This window comes from Lygodium microphyllum, chromosome 22 (assembly GCF_053477565.2).
Source record: "Lygodium microphyllum isolate KBCC chromosome 22, Lygodium_microphyllum_v1.1.10, whole genome shotgun sequence".
In the NCBI taxonomy this organism is placed as follows: Eukaryota; Viridiplantae; Streptophyta; class Polypodiopsida; order Schizaeales; family Lygodiaceae; genus Lygodium; species Lygodium microphyllum.
In genome coordinates, this window is record NC_141156.1 from 17,922,336 (window position 1) to 17,948,392 (window position 26,057).

General features: G+C 41.2%; 1 protein-coding gene across 5 annotated transcripts in view; it reads left to right on the forward strand.

Moving 5' to 3' along the window:
• The first annotated feature begins 60 nt into the window (after positions 1–60).
• The window catches only part of LOC148016928 (UBQ, helicase-c and DEAD-like helicase domain-containing protein), a 263,742-nt gene continuing 237,745 nt past the window's right edge, over positions 61–26,057 (forward strand). For all 5 annotated transcript variants that reach the window (XR_015687890.1, XR_015687891.1, XM_087663100.1 and 2 more), the window contains exon 1: positions 61–289. Coding sequence is in view for 3 of the 5 variants with exons in the window: in XM_087663100.1 (XP_087519226.1) it covers positions 146–289 (144 nt within the window). In the remaining 2 variants the exon portion in view is untranslated. The remainder of the gene's footprint in view (positions 290–26,057) is intronic.

The following is a 26,057-nucleotide window of genomic DNA, read 5'->3' on the forward strand; positions in this document are numbered from 1 at the left end:
ATAGAGATGCTTTAACGGCTGCTCTAAACACACATGCCCGCCCTTTACTATTTCGTTGGGACAACTTTCAGCCTAGTTGACCTTGTTTGTTGCCTATTTTGTGTGGGACACGAGAAAGAGCACTGACAGTGGCCATGCCTGTCTGATGGAGCTGGAGATTCGTATGTTGGACGGCAAGAGCACGACATTGGAGGTCAATCCCCAAGACACCATCGCATACCTCAAGAAGAAGCTGCTGCGCGCGAGCAATCCCTTCACGCCGTCTCCTCACTTCCACCTCTTCCTCAGAGTACAGCTCTCTCCTTCCTCTTCTTTTCCTTCTCTGAGAGAGGTGACAGTGTCTAATCAGTCAATCCAAAAACGATGTTTATCTTGTTAAAACACGACGATGCAGTCATCTTTTTCTACAGTGAGAAGAAGCCATGCCACAAAACGTGACATGTACTGATTGGCTGCTGAGAAATTGTGTCATAGATTGCTCATGAATTGTTGCATAAAGGCGTTTGCTTGAATGAGGCGTGCAATAACCTTAGGCCGTCCTCTAAGGCCTTAGGGAACATGTCAGGTAGCTTGCTTGAATACTCTTAACCTGCCAAGAAGGGGACAATTGAAATGCTCCAAATTCCACTAAGACATGCGTTTGACTCTTTCCATAATCCTCTGTCGATTTCTTTTGCAGAATCCTCACGCACGCATGCACGCATGCACGATACATGAGGATTGACGAATGAAAGAATATCCAAAAGTACAAATGGGTCCTTCTGGCCAACCAACTAAAGCCAAAGAGGCAACCGGTAAATGACCCAAGACGTCACAAGGCTCCCACCAGAAAGAAAACACTTTACCAAGTAGGCACAAGTGGAGTTGCAGGGATGATCTTTATCCATAGAGCAACTACCTCAGAATGACAATTCAAAGGGGCAACTAGTAAACAACCTAAAACACCACAAGGCTACCATCAGAAAGAAAGAAGCCAGAATGGATGATCTTCATCCATTCAGGTAAAGTGGTGCAAGTGCAGTTGAATGGATGATCTTCATCCATAGAGCAACTACCTCAGATAGACAATTCTAGTGGAAATCATGACTCCAATCGGCACAATAACAATCCTAGTTATGACGAATATCACCCTAAATATTAGTAGCTGAATCAAATATAAATGCATTTTGTGTCGTCTAAGACACGCAAATAAAGGCCAATCTAAAGAGAGACGCATGTCCTAGTTGCAAGCTCACAAATGATGACATTTCGCACGAAACCCAAGAATGGATGGTGATGTCTCGGCATGCCACAAAAGATCGCATGGAAAATAAAGCCCCACACTTAATTGCCAGCTGGATGGGAAAGAAAAAGATGAGGAGTATTCTTATTGTATGTGGTGAGAAATAGACATTTTCCGAGGGAGGTCTTATGGTATGGCAACATGTCCGTTGTGGTAAGAGCACTTGCCAGAATATCCTTCAAACAAGAACTTCACCGTGTACGAAAATTTTGATTTCCACATTTGAAGCAAACTTGGCCCACCACATAGTTATACTTGTTAGAGTGCAGCAAATGCGGAAACGTATGATCGGATTGAAAAGAAAAGAAAAGTGTAGAACACAAGATTGCAGAGTACGAATGCTGAAGACTGAAGAAGAATCTGTACAACAGGTTGTTGGAGTATCAACAATCAGAGCTCTCTCTGGGACTTGCAGAATACTGAATGTATATGATTCCCCAGGCAGGATGGCTATACATAGCAATAAAACCAAGTACAAGGCAGCAGGTTGGCTAGGCTGAAAATTGGCTTGACTGTGCAATCAATGCTGATGACTGCACTAAAAAACTGACTGACCTGCTCCAAACTGGGAAAATCTACCCTAAACTATCTTGATACAGCTTGTGCTCATCCTGGGAATGACCAAACCACACCCCCCTCAGATCTTGGATGCAACATAAGGCTTAGGGATGTAGAATGTTGATGAAGAATGGCTTGAGAAAGTGCTTTGGTAAACAAATCTGCCACATTATCCTGTGTCTTACAATACTCCACATCGATAGTCTGGTCCAAGAGCTTCTCACAAATACAGTGATACTGTATCTCTATATGCTTCGTCCTAGCATCTAAAATAGACTCCATACCAAAGCTATACAACTCTCATTGCCACATTAAAGTGTAGTAGCTCTTGGTGTGAACAACCGAGCTTCTCCAACAATCTCCAAAGCCAAAGAGTCTCACAAGTGGTAGTACAAGCTTCTCGATATTCAGCCTTTGTGGATGATAGGGCAATTGTGGAAAGCTTCTTGCTACTCTCATGAGATAGCACCTATACCCAAAATGAAGCAATACCTATCATTGACCTCTTGTGGTTAATAGCTCTAGCCTAGTTTGAGTCCATCCAGCCTTGCAACACCAAAGCCGAACCATTTGCACCCATTGGATAAAATAGGCCAAGGTTGGGAATCCCCCTTAGGAACTACAATATCCTCAATGCAGCTTGTTGATGAACTTGCTTAGGTTTAATCACAAAGCTCGCAAGTAAACCTATTGGTAGGCACAAATCAATTAGAGTATTCAAAAGCCATATCAACAACCCAACCAGCTATCTATAGCAGGAAGCACCCTACAATGGGGAATCTGCATGAGCCGTAGCTTTCAAATTCGAATCCATGGAGTAGAAATGGTTCGATACTCATGCATCTTAAAAGTAATCAAGAGCTCTTGTACATATTGTTGCTGGGAGAGAGAGATTCCCCTCTTAGTCTACCATATCTCATGACCTAGGAAGAAGTGAAGAAGCCCCAAATGTGTCATCTCAAAGTTCTCATGGAGTACTTCCTTAGTCTACTTGACGATTTGGACATGGTCACCTGCAAAGATCCAAGCTTGTATATGGGTACCTAAAGCCAAGATGGCCAAGGCACTACTCAAATGCCGCTCGCAACCTTGACCACACCAAGCCACGTGACAGAAAACGCCCCAATGCCGCAAACGACTCAGGCTGTGAAGCCCATAGAGCCTCAAATGCATGAGCTGACAGATGCTAAACAAGTCTATTGACCAAAGCCGTAGCCTGCTACTCACACACTGCCTCAACCTAGTCTTGCTAGTGTTCCTAGAACCTCACTAGTGTTTAGCAATGCGACATCTGCATCATGAGCCAAGCCGAGTGTACCAATGACTCAACTGCGCCATCAATAACAACCAAAGCTGCAACCATCAGCTGTTGAATTATCTAGTTTCGTCAAACCCCAACCATTTGCAGGCCTTAGAAATTATTACGAGCGGAGATCAATTCTAACCTTGGACCTGGACTTCGCTGAAAATACGGGGGATGACTTGGTTGATTGCCTAAGATGCTTAGATGCCACCTTAACAATACTTGCTAAAAGCTACGATAGGCTAGACTTAGGACTTTTGGATGAGTTGAGATCGTCCATATAAAGCACAAACACCACGTGTCCTCCAGTAGATGTGTGTGTTAGAGATTCAGTCATCCCTTGGACGGGTAGAGGTAGTGTATTGTTGTATAGTTAGTACTGTTGGGCATGTTTTCACATTTCCTGGATCAGATTGGCAGTTCCATGCAGTTGCTTGTTCATTTTCAGCAGCTTCGGGCAGTTGGGCAGGCCATATAGGCTGGGCAGGATGTTACGTTGCATGGAGATTATTTGTGCAGCATTATTTATGATTACTTTATTGCTGCAATCAGTTTCAACAGCACAAACTGGATGACCTGATCATTTTGACCTATTTTTATTGCCTATTTATTGGCAAGCCTGCCCCGGTCATTCTCACTTGTCTTGCAGGCCAAGAGAGATCATTCGACAGAGATACACTCGACAGCCTATTGTATATATTTGCTTCCTTCATTTTAGTGTTCATTCATTGCAGATTTTTATGTTCTACTATCTCTTTGTCTCTCCCTCTTCTCTCTGTGTTCATTTTCTTTCAGTTTGGTAATACGCTTCCGCATTTGCTGCACTTTGACATGGTATTAGAGCAGCATTGAAGGGCTAATTGATCGTGGGTAGACCTGAAGAGGAGTTTTCCATCGATAAAATTTTGCATTTTAAGCATTTGAGGGTGAGAGAGAGGGCTACACATCGACACAAGGTTGAAGATGAGCAGTGAAGCGTGGAACAAGAGCAAAGTGGCTGAGTTTTTGCAGGTTTATGCTGTTGGTAAGGCTGCATTTTCAGCCTTTTGGTGCAATTTTGGATTTTCATCATCTCAGGTTGGTTGAAACAGGTTTAGGATGAGAGGGGATTGCCCTTGTTTTTGTGCAGGTTATTTAGGTGATAGTGTCTTTAGAACTCGGTGTGGAGTTTCAGGCTACTAGTACTAATGCTTGTAATCTTGGAGTCCTATGATTTAGCGGAGATCGTGATCAAGACCCCTACATCCCGTGATGTCTCCAAGCTTTCTGTTGATGAGAAAGTTGAGTTGGTGAATATACATGCACATTGGGGCAAACTAAATGCCTTCATTTGATTGTTCCCATTTCTCTCTTGCACTCCAGTTGTGATAGCTCACATCAAGCATTTGACTGTTGCTTGGGAGATATGGTCTAAATTGGATGAGTTGTACAATCGAATGACCATAATGAAGTGAGCATCTCTAGTAGTGCAGATGTGGATGTTGTGTTGGGGGTAAAGGTACATATGCCTAGCCGTCCACATTTACTCATTGTACATTGTACCCGTATCCCTATACATTGCAAGTGCCAGGCGCCCATCACTATCACTGTCACTAGGTGGTGATACTTTTTGCAGTTGCTTCCCTTATTTACTTTTATAAATATTTTAGTTTTCTTTTCTTTAGTTGTTGTTGCTTTTTACCCCCAAAGTTCTCTTAGATTAAGCCGAGATCTTTGCATGGCCAGAAGATGCAGCCATTGGGACAAATTGGACTAATGGTTTGTTTGAGCCTTAGGACCGGTTCCATATTGAATGGACGCTGAAGAATAGAATGCCAGTGGTTTGGGACTGTGTGCTTAGCCGTTGGAGATAGTGTAAGACAATTAGCCTGGCCAAGACAAAAGATGTACATGTGAGAATGCTCACGGAATAAAAGTCACCGTAACTGAGGCACATTACACTTTTTGATATGGTTGCAATGATAAAGGTTGCTCAGAATAACTTAAGGAATGCAAGGGTCACCATCCCTAAAATTTAGTGAGTTACTATTTTTGGACCTCGGAATCTGTTAGCGTCATTATCTTCGTTTTTGCATGAGGATTAATTCTATGATATGCCGAGGTTAAATTTTGCACCGATCATGGAGAATTTTAGACCGGAAGGTTTAAACGGGAAAATTGTTACATGTATGCCATGTGGCACAAATTCCCAAAAGAGAGTGAGAGAGCATTAAAAAAAAAAAACGTAATGGGCATGAGGGGCAGATCTAAGAATGAAGTTTGGAGGAGTTGAGGGCAGGTTGTTGCAAGTTTATCAGCTATGGAGAGTACTTCTTCATCTCTAACTCATGTAGAAAGGTAGAGCTTGCTCCCTCTGGTCAGTTCTCTCTCTATTTACACAGGAAATGCTCTGCATGATGGGTTGATTCCATCAAAGGTACAGTTCTATGTTTTCTTTGCACTTTTGCTGAGGCAAGAGATTCACTATCCAAGTCTAGGAGCAGCTGTTGGCTTCTCCAATGCAGGAACTAAAGAAAGTGATGACCATGCCACACAGGAACATGGTTTTTCAGCTCTGATTTAGTGCTATTTGTGGGACTGTTTTACTGCTGCAATGATGCTAGGGTAGAAGGGATGTTGTTTTGGATATGCTAGATAGTAAGAATAGTGAATGCAGAGTTCCGCAGATTGCAATTCTGCACATGAATCATTGAGTTATGGTCACAGAAAATGCTTTCCCAAAAGGGATGTTGTTTTGGATATGCTGGACAATAAAACCAGTAAATACAAAGTTCTGCAGACTGCAATTCTGCACATGAATTATTGAGTTATGGCCACAGAAAATGCTTTCCTAAAAGGGATGTTGTTTGGTCATGTTGTACTATCCCTATGCAGCTGGGATTTACTCAGAAAAGATGACAACCAATTGTTCACAAGTTATGTATTTTGGAACATTTAATTTTTGTTACTTTCCATCTTTTAATTGATAAAGAAATACCGAGAGAGGCGCCGGTCTTCGGGGCCAATCTGGTGTTCAGCGAGGGAGTGAGGTCTTTGTTTGTTTGTGTGTGTGTGTGAAAAGACAAGGTATTAATTGAAGGAACTACCGCTTTATGTGAGTCATAGACGAGTTTCAATCACCTTATTTTTTATTCTCTTAGTGAGTATTGAATAAGGAAAGGCTGGCCATACATTGTGACTGTTGGAGTTCCCACATATGCTCTCTCTCTCTCTCTCTCTCTCTCTCTCTCGCTTCATCCACCATAGCTCTTGCCTTGATCTTGCTTCCTTGTGTGCTTCCACTCGCGCTCTACCTTTCAACAAGCATTAGAGCTTGGACTTGAGGAGCTTCATCGATTATTTGCTTCAGCTCGTGAAGAAGCTTCAGCTTAAGGTCTCAAGGCAGCCATTGTTTCTTCCTCCTGAGGTATACATTGAGTCTTTTTTTCTCTTGGCTTGTTTCAGCTTGCTCCCGGCTTGTCGAGAAGCTTCCTAAGGCTTAGCTGAGCCTTGTTGAGAACTTATTGAGCTGAGAAGCAACCGTTCTATCCATTTTGAGTGGATACAGATCATGTTGCAGAAGTTGTGGACAGCTATGGCAGTTTGATAGCACTTTCGTATTTTGGCCATAACTTTTGCATGCGATATTGGATTTAGGTGGTCTATAGCTAGAAACGAAGAGTGCGATGAGAGCTATAGATTTATCCACGCACAGAGTTGATTTTGGGCAGTTTTTAATTTTCTGTTTTACACAAAACAAAACAGTTTTGGTTTGGACAGCAAGTATTTGATTGATTTATGCTCTATTGATGCTTGTGAAAATGTTTTCTATACGTGAATGATGCATTGATGCTCTGGAAAGGCTTTTGGACTGATTAGAGCTTGATTAGCTCAATCATTGGTAGTAACAGTTTGGGCAGTAAGTGTACGACTGTGAAGCTTCATGCTTTGAATGCCTAATGTGTCTAGATGGTATTTTGGGTATGCTACATGTCTACAATGATGTCTAGTATTGATGTATGAGCTTGTATATGGTTATGACATGCTTTGACACTTGGATTTGAGCTATGTTTGATGTACTTCGACTTTGGTTAGTTGCTTTGAGCTTTTGTGTTTACTCACTTACGGGTATTGAAGCTTCATTGGGCACTTATGCTCTCGGATGTATTTATGATGTGCTTGGGCTTTTTGGATGCTTTGATGTATATGTCTTGAGCTTTGCTTGCTCACTTTGTATTCCAGATTCGCTTTGATGTATTTACTTGGTAGAGCTTAGTTCTTTGAGATGGTGGGACTCTTGGCTCATGTATATGCTCTCTTGTATACTTTTGGACATAACTATCTTTGCTTGTGGGCTAATTTGATTTCGTATGCTTTAAACATTGGTACTTACCTTTATCAACAATTTGTCAGTGATGTATGTATACATGCATATTGGTTATGTACTGAGCGCCATTGCTCTTTACTCAGTTAGTTGTGCATTTGACCGATCTCTACAGTTGTTCTTGAGATCTTTTACATGCACGATGTATATGCTTATGGGATGTATGATTTATGGACACTTTGAATTCATGATAGTTTTTGGTACCAATGGTCTATACTTAGTTCACTGCTTGTTGCATTCTTTGTATCCTGGTTGCTATTTAGATATCCCTAGTAGTGGGAGCTTCTTTTCTTGGCTATTTGCCCATAATTGGATTGACATACACTATTGTCGCATTCTTTTGGAGAGTAGATATTTTGTTTCGGTACTCTATTGATTGCAGTCTGTGAACACCTATACCGTCGTTTGTTCCCGCCCTTTTACATCGGTTTTGGGGTGGTTTTGTTGAATTTATAGCAGCCTATCCTCTTGTCATTTGTAGACATTTGCAGTCATTATGGCACGTTTATCAACACATAGTACTATTCTCAACATTGAAAAGCTTGATGGCAATAACTTTCATTTGTAATCATTATGACAAGTTTATCAACATATAGTACTATTCTTAATATTGAAAAGCTTGATGATGCAGAGGATTGGGTAGAACTTGATGAGCTATGCAAGTCCACTATCATTCTATCATTATCAAAGCAGGTGTATTTTAATATCATTGATACAGAGGGTAGTGATTATGCATTATGGGAAAAGATTTGTGATCTTTATGATAAGCAAAGTCCTGTATCTCAATTGTACTGGCTAAGGAAGCTTTTGGACCTTTGCATGAAGGAGGACATGACTATGTCTACTCATTTGAATGAGTTTTATTCCATTTTTAGTTATCTTGTATCGCAAGGCATTCGATGTCAAAATAATATTAAGTCTTTTGTTCTTGCTTGTTACTGCTTGAATTATGGGACATCTTTCATAGTGCCACAAGTGCTCATCTCCCTTGAGAGTGCTCTATTGACAAAAGAGGTAAACAGGAATAACATTGATGTAACCCGCACTTCTCATGCATTGATTGTTAGAGGCAGAAATGGTGGTAATGGCAATAATAACCATTGTAGAGACTCACATTCCAATAGTAGGGGGAAAGTCTTAGTCTTGTGGATAATCTTGCAGTAGGTTGCATAGACATAATTTCTCTTTGACATGTTATTATTGTGGGTAGTAGGCCATATCCCACAATGCCATAAAATGCGCAATGATAGGCACAATGGAAGAGACAAGGGAAAAGCGCAGGATAATGTCAAGTCTGATGATAGTAGCATTGTCCCTACTAAGTCCAATGGGAAGATTGAAGAGATAGATGTAGTATAGCTTGAGTGTGATGATGACTACTAAGTTAGTGTAAAAGGCTGCGTGTTTAGTTGTGGTGCGCCTAGTATCAGCTAGCTTGCAGATTGTAGTTTTTGTAATGTCTTCTATTTGATTAAAATGTATGACAACTTCAACAAGATTATCAACGAGAAGCTTGATAAGAACAATTATCCTGTATGGAAGTCTAGGATGATAAATTTCTTAAAGGGAAAAGGTGTTTGCAATTACATTTAAGGAGATATGGCAGTAGTACCTGAAGTTCTACACGAAATGCTATTGTAGAACTGTTAAAGGCTAAGAAAGATTGGGAGTAGACACAGAGTAAAGTCATGTATTGACTGTCTGTTAGTGTCATAGATAGCATGATGGGCTATTTGTAGGAATCTAAAACCCCTGCTATTGCATGGAAGGATTTGGTAAGGTTGTTCGAAGTAAATACAAAGGCCAAAAAGCTATAGCTCCAGTCAGAGATAAACCAAGTGAGAAGAGAGAACCTGTCCATTAATGATTATGCCTTGAAGATCAAGAGTATTGTGGAAGCTCTAGGATTTATTAGTGTAGTAGTTGATGATGATAATGTTGTGTGTGCATGTTTAGATGGACTTGGAGATGAATACAAGAGCTTCAAGTCATCTATGAATACAAGGGATGATATCCTTGACTTTGCAGACTTAATTTCTATGTTGATACTTGAGGAGAAGAACTTGGCTTGGATTCCTCTTCTTCTCAAAGCAAAAATAAGTCTAAACAGGTGTTTTACTCTATTAGCAGAGGTAGAGGTCGTAGTAGAGGCCAAGATGGTGGTCATGGTCAAGGTTATGATGTACAACAAAATAGAGGATACAGTCTCGAGGAAGGGAGAGCCAAAGAGGACAAGTTGTATATTCTAATAGGCAACAAAATTCTGGCGATAACAGAGTGCTAACATTGTGGTTAGAAAGGCTATATGTCTAAAAATTGAAAGTTTGAAATTAGAAATGATAAAAAGCAGCAAGGTAACTATGTATCCAGTAGTAGAAACAATGATGACAAAAGTGAATAGTTGTTTGTTATGCTACACTTCATGAATACTATGACCACTAATGGTTCATTAAAGAATGATGTATGGTATGTAGATTCAGGTGCTTCTAACCACATAACTTCTCATGCAAAGTGGTTTAGAGAGATGTGCAATCCAGAGTTTTCGGTCTATGTGGAGACAGGGGATGACATAGCTCATGCTATTACTCATGTTGGAAATGTTCCTTTGAGTATGCAAGATGGTAAAACTAAGTACTTGGCTAATGTGCTATATGTACCAAACATTACAAAAAACTTGGTTTCTGTTGGTTAGATGGTAGAATAGGGATTGCAAGTTTGGTTCACATTTGATGGTTGTTATGAAGAAGATCTAAAAAATGATTGCAGATTGATTGTGAAAGGGAAATATGCTGGCAAATTGTTTACTCTTGATGTAAGTCTACCTGAAATGGATGCTGCTATATTTGCATAAGGTTTAGGTGTTGTGGCTGATATTGAAATTTGGTATAAGAGATTTGGTTGTGTGAATGTGCAGCACGATTAAAAGATAATAGTCAAAACATATTGTGGATGGCTTGCCTAAGTTTAGAGTTTTTGGGATGCACAAAGTATGTGAAGCATGTCAACTTGGAAAACAAGCAAGGTATACGTTTTCACTTGATAAGCATGTATACAAGAAGCTACTTGAATTGATAAATTCTGATGTGTGGGGTCCTACAAAGACTACAACTTTGAGTGGTTGCAGATATGTTTTCTTCATTGATGATTATACTCGCAAAGTATGGATTTACTTTATGCGTAAGGAAAGTGAGGTGCTCACTCACTTTTAAAGCTTTAAGGCTTTGGTTGAGAAGAAGACAAGGTTGCATATTAAATGCCTAATATTAGATGGAGAGGGAGAATATCTCTCCATGAGTTTTCTGAGTTTTTGCAAAAAAATGGTATACAGAGACAATATACATGTAGATATACTCTGCAACAAAATAGGCATATTGCAGAGGTGGCTCGTGCATTGCTGTAAAAAAGAAACTTGCCTCATTACTCTTGGGCTAAAGCAGTTGTTGCTGCTGTTGTATCATTATGAATATGATACCTATAGCTGTTGTGCATGATTTGACATTTGAAGAGAAGTTTACGGGCAGAAAGCCATATCTATCCCATTTGAAAGTATTTGGATGTATTGCTTATGCATATATTCTTAACGAGTTGTGCAGTAAATTGAATCCCAAAGTAGAAAAATGTATATTTATTGGATATTCTCTTAAGTAAAAGGGACACATATGTTATAATCTTGTTATATGTGAGCTGAGAGTTAGCAAGGATATTGTTTTTGATGAAATGAGTTGGTGATACAGTAATGTACAGATTGCGATTGGTTTTGATGATGAGCATGAGAGTGTGGCTATGCAGAAAACAAGTATGACTCCTGGGGGTCCTTGGCCATCAACCACGAAATAATTTCCATGTGCATCACATATGTCTAGCAACCTTGCACATTTCATTATTAAATTAATCAAATGTTACTGGCAAGATTAAATCATCTCAAGATTTCACGTCCCCATGATAGTTTGTCATTTTATATACTTTAAGCACTTTAGATGGAGGGTAGATTAGTGCGTTTCTTTTTGGGCACTATAGGCCTACTGACCTTTCTCTTCCCCTCTCTCACCCCTCTCCCTTTCGCTCTCCCTCCTCTTTGTAAGTCTTTGTCTTTTTCTTTCTTGTGCTTGGCTTTCTCTCTCTATCTTTCTACCTCTTTGCCTCTCTAAAATTCCTCTTCCTACACCTTTGCCTTTAGCATACATAACAATATTTATAGTAGAAATTTCAGCATCCAAAGTAAACATGCAACTAGCTTTTATTTCTTTTACAATTAAGTTGCACTCATTATTAAAATCTTCCATAAAATAGCTCTTCATATTAAATCTAACTTGCAATCCTTGATCTATCATTTGACCCAACAGACACCAAATTCTTTGTGATGTATGGTACATGTGATACATCAGACAAAGACTTTGTCTAACCATCATGCAAGGAGAAATAAACTTTTCCAATGTGTAAAAGTGGGTGGCACGAATCATCATCTATCTCTAAATAACCTAGACTTTGTAAATCTTATATCTCTCCAAACCATTTAGTATAGCTAGTCATATGATTAAATGCACCTCAACCTGTTAGCATAGGATGTCAGCTCATGTGTGAGTCTGAGCATGTATTGTGGGTTGGGCACGTTATGTAGATATTTTAGGCATTTTTATTGTGTAGCATTTTATGCTTTATAGCATTTATTGCTGCCAATGCTGGCCAACATTACATATTTTATGGCATTATTCATGTCTATATATTTTGGGCTTCTCCTCATTAGTCAATCAGTTCACCACCTAGAGATCCCGTGAAGAGAGGAGCCGGTGCCAGTGCCCACGTAGCCAGTGACTCATTGTTGTATGCGACAGTCTTGTTTCTGATATATGGATTCCATTTCCCAAGCATACATTTGAGTTCTTGAAGGGGTGAGAGCGCGCAATGGCGTGCAAGGTCAAAGCGTTAGCTAAAGAGCAGAGATGAGCTGAGAGTTAGAGGAAGAGTGAACGCAAAGATAGGTGTACCGATGTGATGGTACACAAAGAATAAACAGAATGTATTTATATGTTAGGGTACATTAAGGGTGTGTTCACACCCAAGTCTATTTACACGGAGACGAGGAGACGAAGGGACTTTACATCCAACAACCTCCTACTTAAAGGCCCGAAGTGGTACCTTTAAGCTAACCAACTCCCACTAAACGAATGCAATGCCCAAGCTACGCCTTTGCAAGAGACTTAGTGAGAACATTTGTAGGGTTATCTTGGGTTTTGACCTTAGTTAGTGTGACAAGACCATCATCCAAGACCTGTCGAATAAAGTGATACCGAACATCTATGTGTTTGGTATATGCAAGGAACATGGCATTCTTAGCCAGACATACTGCACTCTGGGTATCACAACCAAGCACTGGAGTACGTGAAGAAAGACCAAAATCCTTGACTAGACGGCCAAGCCAAATAGCTTCCTTAGAAGCTTCTGTGGCTGAAATATATTCAGCCTCTGTGTTACTCAGTGCCACAATTTTCTGCAATCTTGAACACCAAGAGATAGCCCCACCAACCAAAGTAAAGACATACCCACTGGTAGATTTCCTAGTGTCAAGATCTCTTGCCATGTCTGAATCACAAAATCCCTGCAACTCTAGTGTACCCTTTCCATAGCATATATACTTTTCTTGTGTACCTTTCAAGTATCTGAAGATACATTTCACTGCTTCCCAATGTGGCTTGCTAGGGTTAGACATAAATCTACTAACAACTCCCACTGCATGAGCAATGTTAGGGCGAGTTGCAACCATGGCATACATCAAAGATCCACAAGCTAATGCATAAGGTATACCCTTCATGGTACTAGCAGTTGCATCATCCTTATGACAATCAGATTTGCTAAGCTTTGAATGTGGTGGTAAAGGCACACCAAGAGGCTTAGCATCAGCCATATTAAACCTATCAAGTACTTTGTTGATATATTTGTCATGTGAGAGAAACAACAAATGCTGCCCTCTGTCTCTTTTAATGTGCATGCCCAAAATGTGTTCAGCTGCCCAAATCTTTCATAGAGAAGGCTGAACTCAGCTGCCTTTTAAGAGCATTCAAAGTACTCTTATGCTGTCCTGCAATCAGCATGTCATCCACATATAAAACCAACACAATAAGGTTGCCATCATCAGCCTTTTTAGTGTATAAGCAGTGATCTGTATGAGTGCATTTAAATCCATGGCTGAGCATAAAGGTATCAAATTTTTTGTACCATTGTCTAGGGGCTTGTTTCAGCCCACATAAGCTGTGTTTCAGCTTACAAACCAAATGCTCTTTTCGTGGAATAGCAAATCCTTCTGGCTGTTTCATGTACAACTCTTCATCCAAGTCACCATGAAGAAAAGCAGTCTTCACATCCATCTGATCCAACTCTAAATCCAAGGATGCAGTGAGAGCAAACAAAACACAGAGTGTAGTCATCTTCACCATTGGTGAAAAGACCTCCTGGAAGTCTATGCCTTCCTTTTGTGTATAGCTCGTAGCAACCAGCCGTGCTTATACTTGGCCTTCCCATCAATACATTTCACTTTGTAAACCCATTTATTAGGAATAGCTTTTCTATCCTTGGGTAAAGGTACAAGCTCTCACGTGTTATTTGCATATAGAGACTTCATCTTTTCTTGCATAGTAAGCTCCCACTTTCTCTTGTTTTCACTTGACCGTGTCTCTTTAAATGTCAGAGGCTCACCCTCATCAGTCAACAAAATGCAATCCACAGATGGCTGACACCTCTGTGGGGCTGCCTTCTGACACGTGTAGACCGTCTTACCCAATGATCAGTATTATCAGGCAGTGGGCCTACATCCTGAGGAATGTGCACACCATCACCAGGTGGCTGATTTTCAGCATTTTCTTGCTACTGTAATTTGTTTTCAACATGTTCTTCTTGCTGTCCTATTTCATCCTGTGCATCTATTTGCTGTCCATGATCTTCTGGCTGTAGCACAATAGGTTGCTGCTCATTTTCAGCATCAAAAGGGACATAATTTTCAGCTAATGGCTGGCTGTTCGTGCTGAAATTTGGCCTTCTTTTTGTCAAGATCACCATGTGTAGCATTTTTCAGCAACTTTGCCTCATTAAATACTACATCTCGGCTGCGTATTATCTTCCTGCCCTGAGGAAGCCAAACTCTATAACCCATCTCTCCCTCATCTCCATATCCCATGAATATGCCCTTGATGGATTTCATGTCTAGTTTGGTTCTCTGTTCTACAGGTACATGCACAAAGGCATCACAACCAAAGACACGCAAATGCTCATATGAAGCAGGTTTGCTAGACCAAACCTCTTCAGGAATGCCATTTTCCAATGCACTATTGGGAGAGTGATTGCATACATGAAGTGCAGTCTTAAGAGTCTCTCCCCAAAGTTGCTGCGGGAGATTAGCTGTGGACAACATGCATCTGACTCTCTCACAAAGTGTGCGGTTAAATCTTTCAGCCATGCCATTTGATGCAGGATTATAAGGGGTTGTCAACTTCCTCTTAATGCCATGTATCTCACAAAACTTGTTAAATTCTTTTGAGACATATTCACCCCCATTATCTGTTCTTATGGCTTTCAACTTAAGCCCTTTTTGTGTGGTAACAAAAGCATGAAATTTTTTAAAAGAATCCAACACTTTCTTTTTGCTCTTAAGTGCATACATTTATGACTTTCTATTGAAATCATCAATGAAAGTAACAAAGTACCGTGCACCCCCACACGAATTAACAGGCATAGTGCACACATCAGAGTGTATTAGGTCAAGAGCATTAGACTTCTTAACGACACCAGAGTAATAAGGAGACTTTACTTGTTTTCCATATAAGCAATCATTACAAAATTCGAGACCAGAGCCTTTTACATCAAATCTCCCTAAAGAGGAGAGAACCTGAAGGCCTTTTTGGCTCATATGACCAAGTCTTTAGTGCCAAAGCTCCATCTGTGAATGGACTTCAGCCATGGCCAAGAACTTGCCAGTTAATGCTTTACAATGCAAGTAATATTAAGTCCCTCTTTTGTTGCCTTTAACAATCAGCATAGAGCCCTTATGGACCTTCCAAGATCCACCACCAAATGTAGTAAAGTACCCTTTAGCATCAAGCTGCCCAACTGATAGTAGACTCTTCTTTATGCTAGGTACAAATCTGACATCCTGCAAAATCAGCTCTTGGCCATTTTCAAGGGCCAAGTGAATGGTGCCAACACCCTCTATCTCACATGCATAGTTATTACCCAAGTAAACCTTGCCTAGGCAACCTGTAGTGTATTCAGAAAATGACTCCAAAGAGGGGGTAACATGAAAAGAAGCACCGCTGTCCACTATCCATGATTGTGACAGCCCATCATTAGCTGAAAGTAAGGCATCAATTACCTCCTTTTTGGTGATGTGTATATCACCTGTTGCTGCCATAATATCTGCATCATTACATGAGGCTACAATAAGTATCTCTTTAATGTCAGGAAGCTCTTCAATGACCACAGTGGATGCAACATTTACCTTTGGAACTTCTTTTGAGGAAGAGTTGTCATCATCTTTCTTATCATCTTTCTTTTTCTTACCCCGCTGTTTCTTTCTTTCTTGCTCTTTCTTGAAGTACTGGCAATCAGGCTTTTTATGCCCTTTACGCCCACACTGATAGCATGTGACATCCTGCTGTTTGCTCTTGCTTTTGCTTTTGCTTTTCTCTTTATTGGCTACATTACCCCTCTTTTCAGACCTGCCTCTTACATGGTAAGCTAAGCCACTGCTTTCACCACTAGACTTTCTTCTGATTTCTTCATTGAGGATTGAACCTCTAACACCATCAAAAGTCAAAGCGGGGTTGTTGCTAAGTGACACAACCAAAGATTCCCAGCTGTCAGGCAAAGTCATTAATAAGAAAATAGCTTTCAATTTATCATCGAAAGCAGTCAAACTAGAGTCCTGCAAAACTGACTCAAAACCCCTGTGAAAGCATTCAAATGCTCAGATGTTGGCTTAGACTCATCCAATTCCATGTTCACAAGTTTACGCATAAGATGCACTTGATTCAGAGGAGTTGTATTTTCATAAGTATCCTTAAGCTTTTTCCATATAGCATAACTTGTATCAAGGTGCTTGATGTCTATAAGTACATCATCAGACACTGCCATCTTAATGTATGCAATGGCCTTCTTATTAAGTCTAGCCCAATCCACATCTGTCATAGCTACAAGCTTAGTCTCCAAGAGAGCATATTCATAGCCCTTGAGAAACAAAATGCCTTGCATCCTATCCTTCCACAAGTCAAAGCCAGTGCCATCAAATCTCTTGATTTCAAAGAGGGATTTTGTGTCACTATTGCTAGAAGCATTTGCAGCCATTTTTTAGCAAAACACTAGAAATTCAATGCTGCAATTTATGACAGCAAAAATGAGCTGAATATTCAGCTGGTTTCAGCCCAATTTTTTAGCAAATAATAGCAAGATTCAGTCCAAGTACATGTACAGCAGTAGAATGAATGACTTTCAGCAGTATGACTGCAATTTCAGCATACAATAAATGCATACATCACTGCCAGATAACTCCCACTTCAGCAATATCACCATAAATACATCTGCACCAATCCCAGATGTGCAAATGATCACTAAGACTGCTGCAACATGAATAATCAGCAATACATCAACTCAATGGGAGCTGCCCAGCATGTGAACTGCATACATATGTGCTCGTATTAACTTGTGATACCCCAAAACACCAAGAATTCTTTGCAGTTTCTCCAAAATCGCACAAGCGGGAGATAAAAATGCTCAAATCACTCTGCTTATGGCAACAAGATTATTTCAGAAATATTCCCAAAGTACATTTCATGGATTAACTTTGCCAATATCCACAGATTTCAGTAAAAAACCCCAAAATTTCACTGACCAATCTACCCTGATTGCATTAATACATGTTCCCGACAGCATAAAACGGGCAAATTTAGCAAAATTTTGCAAAAGCCCCAAATTTCTCGGGTCCAATTGTGCATCAATGTTAGCCAATCTGACTCAGCTGACCAAAATTTCGCCAATACAGCAAAAGCCCCAAATTTTAAGGGTCCAACGTTGAGAAATTTCACTCGGATTAGCAAATTTCAGTAAATTTGGCGAAATCCCCAATTCAAACGTGCACAATGTCTGCAATTTCTGATGTAGATGCCTCGATCTTGCATGAGCAGTGCTCAATCTGGAAAAGCCCCAAATTTCTGGGCCTAAATCTACACAAATTTGCGCATTGTGCTTGTGCGTGGGAACACTGGAAGAGAGAAGGTAAAAATAATCTCAAATATTTTTGAAAAAAAAAAAGGAATATGGGTCCGTTGACTTGACGTTCAGGCCCGTGACCTGTCAGGCAACATGACGCCTGCCAAATTGCCGCCCGTGCAGGTCGCGCTGTGCCTGGTGTCGCTGGTGTGTCGCAAGTCCACTGCCTGATGCTGTCACGCCTGCCATCGTGCTTGTCTGACGCTCGTTTGATGCGTGTCACCTGTCATGCCCGCCGTCACGCCTCGTCTGATACTCGTCTGACGCCCGTGTCTAACACTCCGTCACGCCTTCTGCTGCCCGCTGCTGCCCGTTGGTCCACGATGGACCTGCCGTCTGTTCTGCCTGACTGTTCCCCCTCGCCTACGACTACTGAGTACTGGTTGTTGCTTGCACCTGTCTTGTCTACGAGCTTGGACTGTCGTGCTCTGATACCAGTTTGAAGGGGTGAGAGTGCGCAATGGCGTGCAAGGTCAAAGCGTTAGCTAAAGAGCAGAGATGAGCTGAGAGTTAGAGGAAGAGTGAACGCAAAGATAGGTGTACCGATGTGATGGTACACAATAAATAAAAAGAATGTATTTATATGTTAGGGTACATTAAGGGTGTGCTCACACCCGTAAGTCTATTTACACGGAGACGAGGAGACAAAGGAGCTTTACACCCAACAGTTCTCATCTGTATTGCGTTCTCTCTTTCTTTTCTTTTCTCTTTTGTCTTGTGTTCAGCAGTTTATTACAAGATATGCTTACGCTTTCATTGACTGCTCCACTTTTGACATGGTATCAGAGCTCCTGCTGTGTTTTCTATGCTGATTTTAGGATTGTTTTGACCATTCTTGAATATGTGATTGCTACTCCAACTAGGCGACCTATTTTACTTGCTTTTTTGCTGACGTCAGCATCCGTACAGTTTGCGTGTCCGTTTCAGATTGCGTTCTGGTATTTCTGCATCTCCTCCTGGCTGGGTGATTGCGTTATCAAACCGTTTTTGCTATTTTAGGCCATTTTTGACTGATTTGTTAACTTTTCGCAGCAAATTTCTTCTTGTTTTGGTAAGATTTTGGTGAATAGTGCATGTTAACTCTCATTTTCTGCAGCCTGTGCTTGTGGTTTGGTCGTGTCTCCTCTCCCAATACCTTATTTTCTCTACTTCTCTTCTAAATCCTCTACAGATGGCTTCCTCATGCACATCCACTGATGATAAGTTACATGGAGGTTCTTGTGAGGCTTTTGCAGCTTCAGAGAGGGGTTCGACGAAGAAGTCGAAGACCTAGTGTTACCTATGTGGGAAGAAAGGTCATTTACGGAAGGACTGCAAAGAATTAGCAGTTTTCAGGAAGAAAAAGGAGACGAAGACGAAGCAGGATGTGGACTCTAACGATAAATCATCATTTGCCTCCAACTCAGACTCCAATTCTTTGGCCAAGGAGAAGTCCAAGGCACGGAAAGGATTAGCTTCTACGGATCGTGGGAAGATCTTGATGGTCCCTTCCTTAGCAGATTTCTAGTGGTGGTGATGACGGCATCCCTCACGACTCTCCAATGCCAAAGAGGAAGTGTGAGAGGGTGGTGAGATGGGGCAGCTACGCCTCATCTATATTTCTATACAAATACATAGGATCTAGAGAGGGACATCCCTGATGCATGGACCAAAGTCTGGTGAGTTGAAATCCTGGAGGTGGGATTGGTATCCAGGTTCATGATGGGATGAGGGACATCCTTGATGCATGGACCAAAGTCTGGCAAGTTGAAATCCTGGAGGTGGGATTGGCATCCAGGTTCATGATGGGATGTTTATTTGATAGAGAGCGGGATTGGTTCCTAGTCATGAGCTCACGTGAGGGGACACTTTGGCGGTTTGGCCAAAGGGGATCCATGGTCATTTATGTGCTGTAGCATTGGTGACAGGATGGTCACGCGTGCTACATCAGAGTCATTGTTGATAGACATTGAGGGTTGCTATGATCTTCTTCATCTTTAGGAGCTAGTGCGATCGATATCAACATCAGGTTCTCTCCGAGGCACCTTAGTGGTAGCTTGATCACCCACTGCCTGGGTATCCATGGCTCTACTTGATGGTTCTATGTTGTATGGACTATGATGAGTCATTTATCATTGTATCATTGTATTGTATCAGATTACCCATGATCTCAGAGAGGGCATTAGTATAGTATGTCAGTTCATGTGAGTGTGAGCATGTATTGTGGGTTGGGCACATTATATAGATATTTTAGGCATTTTTCTTGTGTAGCATTTTATTCTTTATAGCATTTATTATTGCCAGTCGGCCAGCATTAACGCTGGCTGACTTGACATATTTTATGGCATTATTCATGGCTATATATTCTGGGCTCCTCCTCCTCAATCAATTAGTTCACCACCTGGAGGTCCTGTGGAGAGAGGAGCCGGTGCCAGTGCCCATGCAGCTAGTGATTCACTGTTGTATGCGACAGCCTCGTGTTTGATATATGGATTTCAGTTCCAAAGCATACATTTGAGTTCTCATTTGTACTGTGTTCTCTCTTTCCTTTCTTTTCTCTTTTGTCTTGTGTTCAACAGTTTATTACAACATATGTTTACGCTTCCGTTGACTGCTCCACTTCTAACACAATCAACATACCATACATCATCACTTGTTCCCTTTCTTGTAACAACATTCATCATATGTTGTATGATAAACATACGCTCATTTTTATCATCATTCTGTCTTGGAGTTGATGCATAATTTCCTTGCTGTAATTTACCACTATGAATATTATCCTTATTATCAATGCAATGGGTTGCAATATGATACGTTCTTCCACAATAATGATCTACAATATCAGAATTACTAGAACCTTTGTTTTGCTATCTACTTCTTCCTCTAGAGCTTCCCTTGTCTCTAGAATTACTAGGACCTTCCAAAATCTGTATGTCACCCAACCAGGGTTGTCCACGTTTGATAGAAAAGTCAATTCGTTTGATACGTTCAGTCCCATCTGTCCCGTGCGTGGGCTCGTCTTACCTGTTTCTTGCGCGACTGTGTTTGTGGCTCCGTTTGCCAACGGTCACAAAAGTGATTGTTTTTCCTCCTTTTTTTCTGTGCTTTCTTTTTTTCATTTTATTTCTTTTCCTTCTTCTTTCTCTCTTCTCTCTTCTTTTTTTTTTCTGTGAAGATAATTGAATTAAGTAGTAAATATATACATCAGACCATCAGGTCAGCATACTCTCTAAATCTCTTACTTTCTGTTCCATTAGACCATTAGGTCATCAAAGAAATTGACGAAAGACTATCAGGACTTTAACACAAAGAAAAAATCACATAGCTGGAGTAGAGCAAACAATAGCTAGCCAAGGGGCAGCAATGTTAGGAAGAACCAAGTCAGTTGATATCATAGAAGAAATCTGCCATAGCACTAAACCTCGAACATGGGCCACATGACCATGGATGCCCAAAACCGAATAAAAAATAAAGGCATTCCGAGTACGTCAAATATGCCACAAGGTAGTCCATCTAAGGAAATGGAAAAGGGAGGAATAATCAGAATGCAAAGAAGGCACGGAGGGCAGTCCATCTAAGGAAATGGAAAAGGCAGGAATAATCAAAATGCAAAGAAGGCACGGAGGGCAGCTTTCCCATAATCCATGAATGGGCTGTTATCTGGAGCTGAGTTGCCAGATCTGTCGTGCAACCGGACAAGAGGCAAAAAGATGAAGTAATGTTTCATCACATGTAGTGTAGAATACACAACAACCAATAGAGATCTTTCAAGCACGCAACACCTCTCTAGTTGAAAGACCACCAATCAGCAGTCTCCACAAGAAGACTTTACCCTAATAGGGAACCTTAAACTTCCAAAGCTGAATGAATCTTTCCTGTCTCTTTTTTTTGCCATCCCTAATATGCCATAATTTATTCACCTTTGTAGTGACCTATCTCTTGGCCTTCACCATCTGATGATATATTTGGTTAGTAGACCTCTTCTCGAAATCATCCGGGATCACAAACATCCAATCACACCATGGATACAATGGCTGTAGCACTGGCAAAGGAGAGAACCTATGAAGTTTGACCAATATGGATGACCAGATGCCACAATATCCACAGGGTACCTGAAAGTGCTGATGAATATGCCAAAAAGAACAAAGACGGGACTGCCTAGGAATAACACCATCAAAAATTGTTTGCAACCCCATACGAGCCATCCGATTAAACTTGAGTCTATGCAAATCTTTGTCCGGCCAATCCAACAACCTGGAGGATGCCAATACTTCTTGTTGTAGCGAATTCACCTCCTTGCGAATATGAGGGGGGCTCAAAACTGAAAAACGTAAGATCTCCTGCCAAGATGCTATCAAATGTGAAAGGAGAAAAGACTGGGAGATCTTCATAGGCCTCGAGGAATTAAGAACATGCCACCAGGAAGCATGAATAACTGTGTTACCATGAGAGATGTCAGTCTTTTCAATGAAAAATGTAGCAATCTCTGACGAAGGATGACTCTGTAGACATAAAGGCTGCAAAAGGGCCAACCTCAAGGCTGTCATATGCAAATTAACATCCAAGAAAGCTGCTCCCCTCATCCGTTTAGGCATAGTCACATGCTGGCACGAAATCCAGACTTGTCTTTCTTTTTCCACAACATGAATTTGATAGGCTAGACCAATTCCAAAAGGGACTTCCTAGTCCAGGGGAGTAGTTGCAGAAAGAACGATATCATACTGATCATAATACATTGAGCAACTTTCAGTCTAACATGTAAAGGCCAGCCTTGAGATTTCCAGTACATGAACCTATCATGAATCTGGGAGGCCATCCAATCCAGTAAGGCCCAGGGTGCTACCTCCACACCAATAGGATATTGCAAGTGTTTGGTTATATTTCCCTTTGAGATCACAATTCCATGCCAGCCCAAGGCCTGCAGATCAGACTCCGTACAAGAGAGCAATGTAGATTTCTCAGTATTAATATGAAGACCCGATGCCAAAGCAAAAAGATTCCATGCCACCATTGCCCGATTAACATTAGTGCAATCAGCCGTAAGTAACATAAAAGAATCATCTGCCAAAGATTGACCGATAAGTTGAGTACCATTGAGAAGAGACAAGCCAACTATCTCGCCTTGATCATCCAACTTATCCAACAATGAGAGCATTGGATGAGTGACTAAAGCAAATAGCAAAGGGGTGAGAGGGTAGCCTTGCCTAGGAGACCGAGATAAGGCAATTTCCTCTGTGATCCCTCCATTAAGAGCAATACGAGCCACAACTCCCTGACTAATAGTATCAACAAGAGAAACCATGTGAGGACCAAATCCCATTGTTGACAATAATTGCCGCAAAAAAGATCAGCTAACATGATTAAATGCCTTCTCAATATCGAGCTGTAGCATAACTACTTGATGGCCTGAAACTTTAGCATAGTCATTTCCCAGTTGAACATTCAAAATGTTATGTATTATATTCCGACCTTTAATGAAACCATATTGATGTGGATAAACCAGGTGTGGAAAAACTTTCTGCAATTTGTTGGCAATGATTTTGGAGAAGATTTCATATAACGAATCCATAAGAGAAATGGGTCTCCATTGTTTCAAAGAGGTTGGAGAGGGAACCTTGGGCAACAACCGAATGACAGCAATCTTCCAGTCTAATGGCATCATACCAGAATTCCACACTTGTTGACACAGGCGAGTCAATGGGTCTTTAAGCTGCTGCACATTAGCTGAAAACAACTCATTAGGAAGCCCATCCCAACTAGGACTTTTCCTTCGGGGCAGACGGGATAACACTTCTTCCACTTCATCTTCTGAAATACCAGCCTCCATTAAATCTACCCATTCTGGTTTGACTTGGTTGCTAACCAACTCACAAATATATCGGCAAGCAGAGTGAACAACATCAGAAAAATTCTCTTATGGACCCAGCAAGGACTTATAAAAGTCAACACACATACGAATGATGGAGGTAAGATCAGTCACCATAACACCCTGTTCATCCATTAAATGCACAATATTTTCCCGGGCATATTTCTGGTGCAGAGACGAGCAAAGAATTGATGGGATTGATAGTTATTATTGTATAAAGCTTCAGCTTTGGCCAGCGGTTTGTATTTTCTTGATTGACTCAGAGACAAGGAGTGGGTCAAAAAAAGATTGGGCATTGTGCAATTCAGCTCGTAAAGAGGAAGCATGCTGAATACCATATTGACGGGATAACTCTCGCGCATTATCTATAAAAACAACCCATGCGTCCCTTCCTCTAGATAGGACCTTTAAGCTAAAAGAAGCGATCAGTTGCTGAACACATTCCAAAAACTAATTTTGCTACAGAAAAGGTTGATTAAAACGAAGAGGCAACCGAGCAAGAAGAGTCTTAAATACATGAACAGGTCTATGGGCCATTTCCAACACCAAAGGGTAGTGATTTGATAAGACATGCTGTTGTCCCACCCACATGTCAATAACTGCAGGAAGAAAGGAATCACTCTGACAAATATATATTTGATCCAATCTGGCCCAAGTGTTAGGATGTTGCAAAGAACAAAACCAGATTGTGATGGATACATCCAAGACCACATGTCCTGCTTCAAAGACCCAGTTACAAGGGCATCCCAAGCCTGTCGCTTAGGACCATCCATGACTGAGTGTAGAGAAGTCGCTTGATCCCCAGATACACATGCAATAAAGTTGCCCATGACAAAACCTTGACGAGCCATGGAAAGGTAGTGTAGGTCATCCCAAAGTTGACGCCATTCCCTTGCAGTGGAAGGAGCATACACGCGCACCAACCACAAAACCTCTCTCTCATAAAGTATTTCCAGTATCACAAATCGACGTGGAGGGTCCTGAGAAACCAGAGATGGTTGCAGGAAGGATTTGACATATGGAGCTCGACCACTAAAAAAAACTACATAATCCTTCTAAACATAAGAAGATCCAAACAAAATGTACTGTTTATGCTCCACCCCACAAAATACATTCCAATTTCCAGCAAACACAACTTTCCATAACCGGTACTGCTTGCTGCCCGAGGAGATACCTTTCACATTCCACAAAGCAATTCTTATAATAAATCAGAAGTGAGAAAGACTACTGAACCACCGCTTTTCCTTTCGCTTTTACATCTATAGCTTTAGCTGCCTGGAATCTTTCCATCTTGCCTCGGATTACGTCTACAAGGTTTGCCCTTTGCAAACTAGCAATTGAAGCACGAGAAGGAAACTACTGTTGCTGTGAATGGAAAACTTGTACTTTATAGGAAGGACTCCCTTGATCACCAAGATTCGTACCTGGCTGCAGTCCATGCTTGTAAGTGTTGAACAATGCCAAGATGATACTTCAAGGCATGTGCAGGTTCCTCTTGTTGAGGAGATTTATGATGGTCTGAGGGGGTTTTTTGAGGCGCTTTTTCGTTCCTTGGAAGTGTGGACTTTCATCATGCAACACATTCCTTTGTTTTTGGATGGGCATCTTGTTCACATTGTCCCTTGGAGGCCCATGGTCAAGTTTCAGGAGGTGTTGAGGCAGGCATGCCCTATTTGGGTGGAGATGGTTGATTTTTCTCCGCATCTTTGGAGACTCCTCCCGTTGGTTTTAAGAACCCTAGGTGAGGTGTTGGTGGAGCGTCGGCTAGCTTCCCACAATAGGAACGGGGCATGCATGCTTTGGGATACAAGAAAACCTTGCGACCAAAAATCGTTTTAAGGTTCCAAGACTGCAAACCTTGGTTTACGAGTTGAAATGGGGTACTTTTGCTAGACACTGTTTCAGATGTGGCCAATTGGGCCATTTCATTTCAGAATGTGACAAAAATCCTGAGGTTTTGTAGCGAACTATAGATCTAGACATGGTTATGCAAGACCACCATCCTCAACACATACTTCAACAACCACAAGCTGATCCTGAGATGTTTCCCCAACATGGTCGTGATGAAGGTAAGAAGGAGGTTTCTCAATTGGGTCTTGAGCGTACTTCCCTTGCAATTGACCGGAATGTGTCTCCTCAGGAAGATTCTTGGGTATCAATGGTTAGACGTAATGCAAGACAAGCTTCTCGTTTGACTCCTGCCCACCCACTGCCGCAGCCCATCACTCAGACCTTTCAACGCAGAGTACCCTCAATCTTCACGTGCTCCGATAGGGGATGATAAAAGGAATTTCAATTCTGATTTTCGCTTTGATGCATAGGGAAGGCTTGTGCTTCCTAGGGATTTCATGATCCCCATCCGGTAAAGAGTTAGCTTTGCCCTCATTAACATGGACATAATCGGACATAAGATGGTTGGCAATGGCCAGCATGAACTCAAGAGACCCATTAGGTT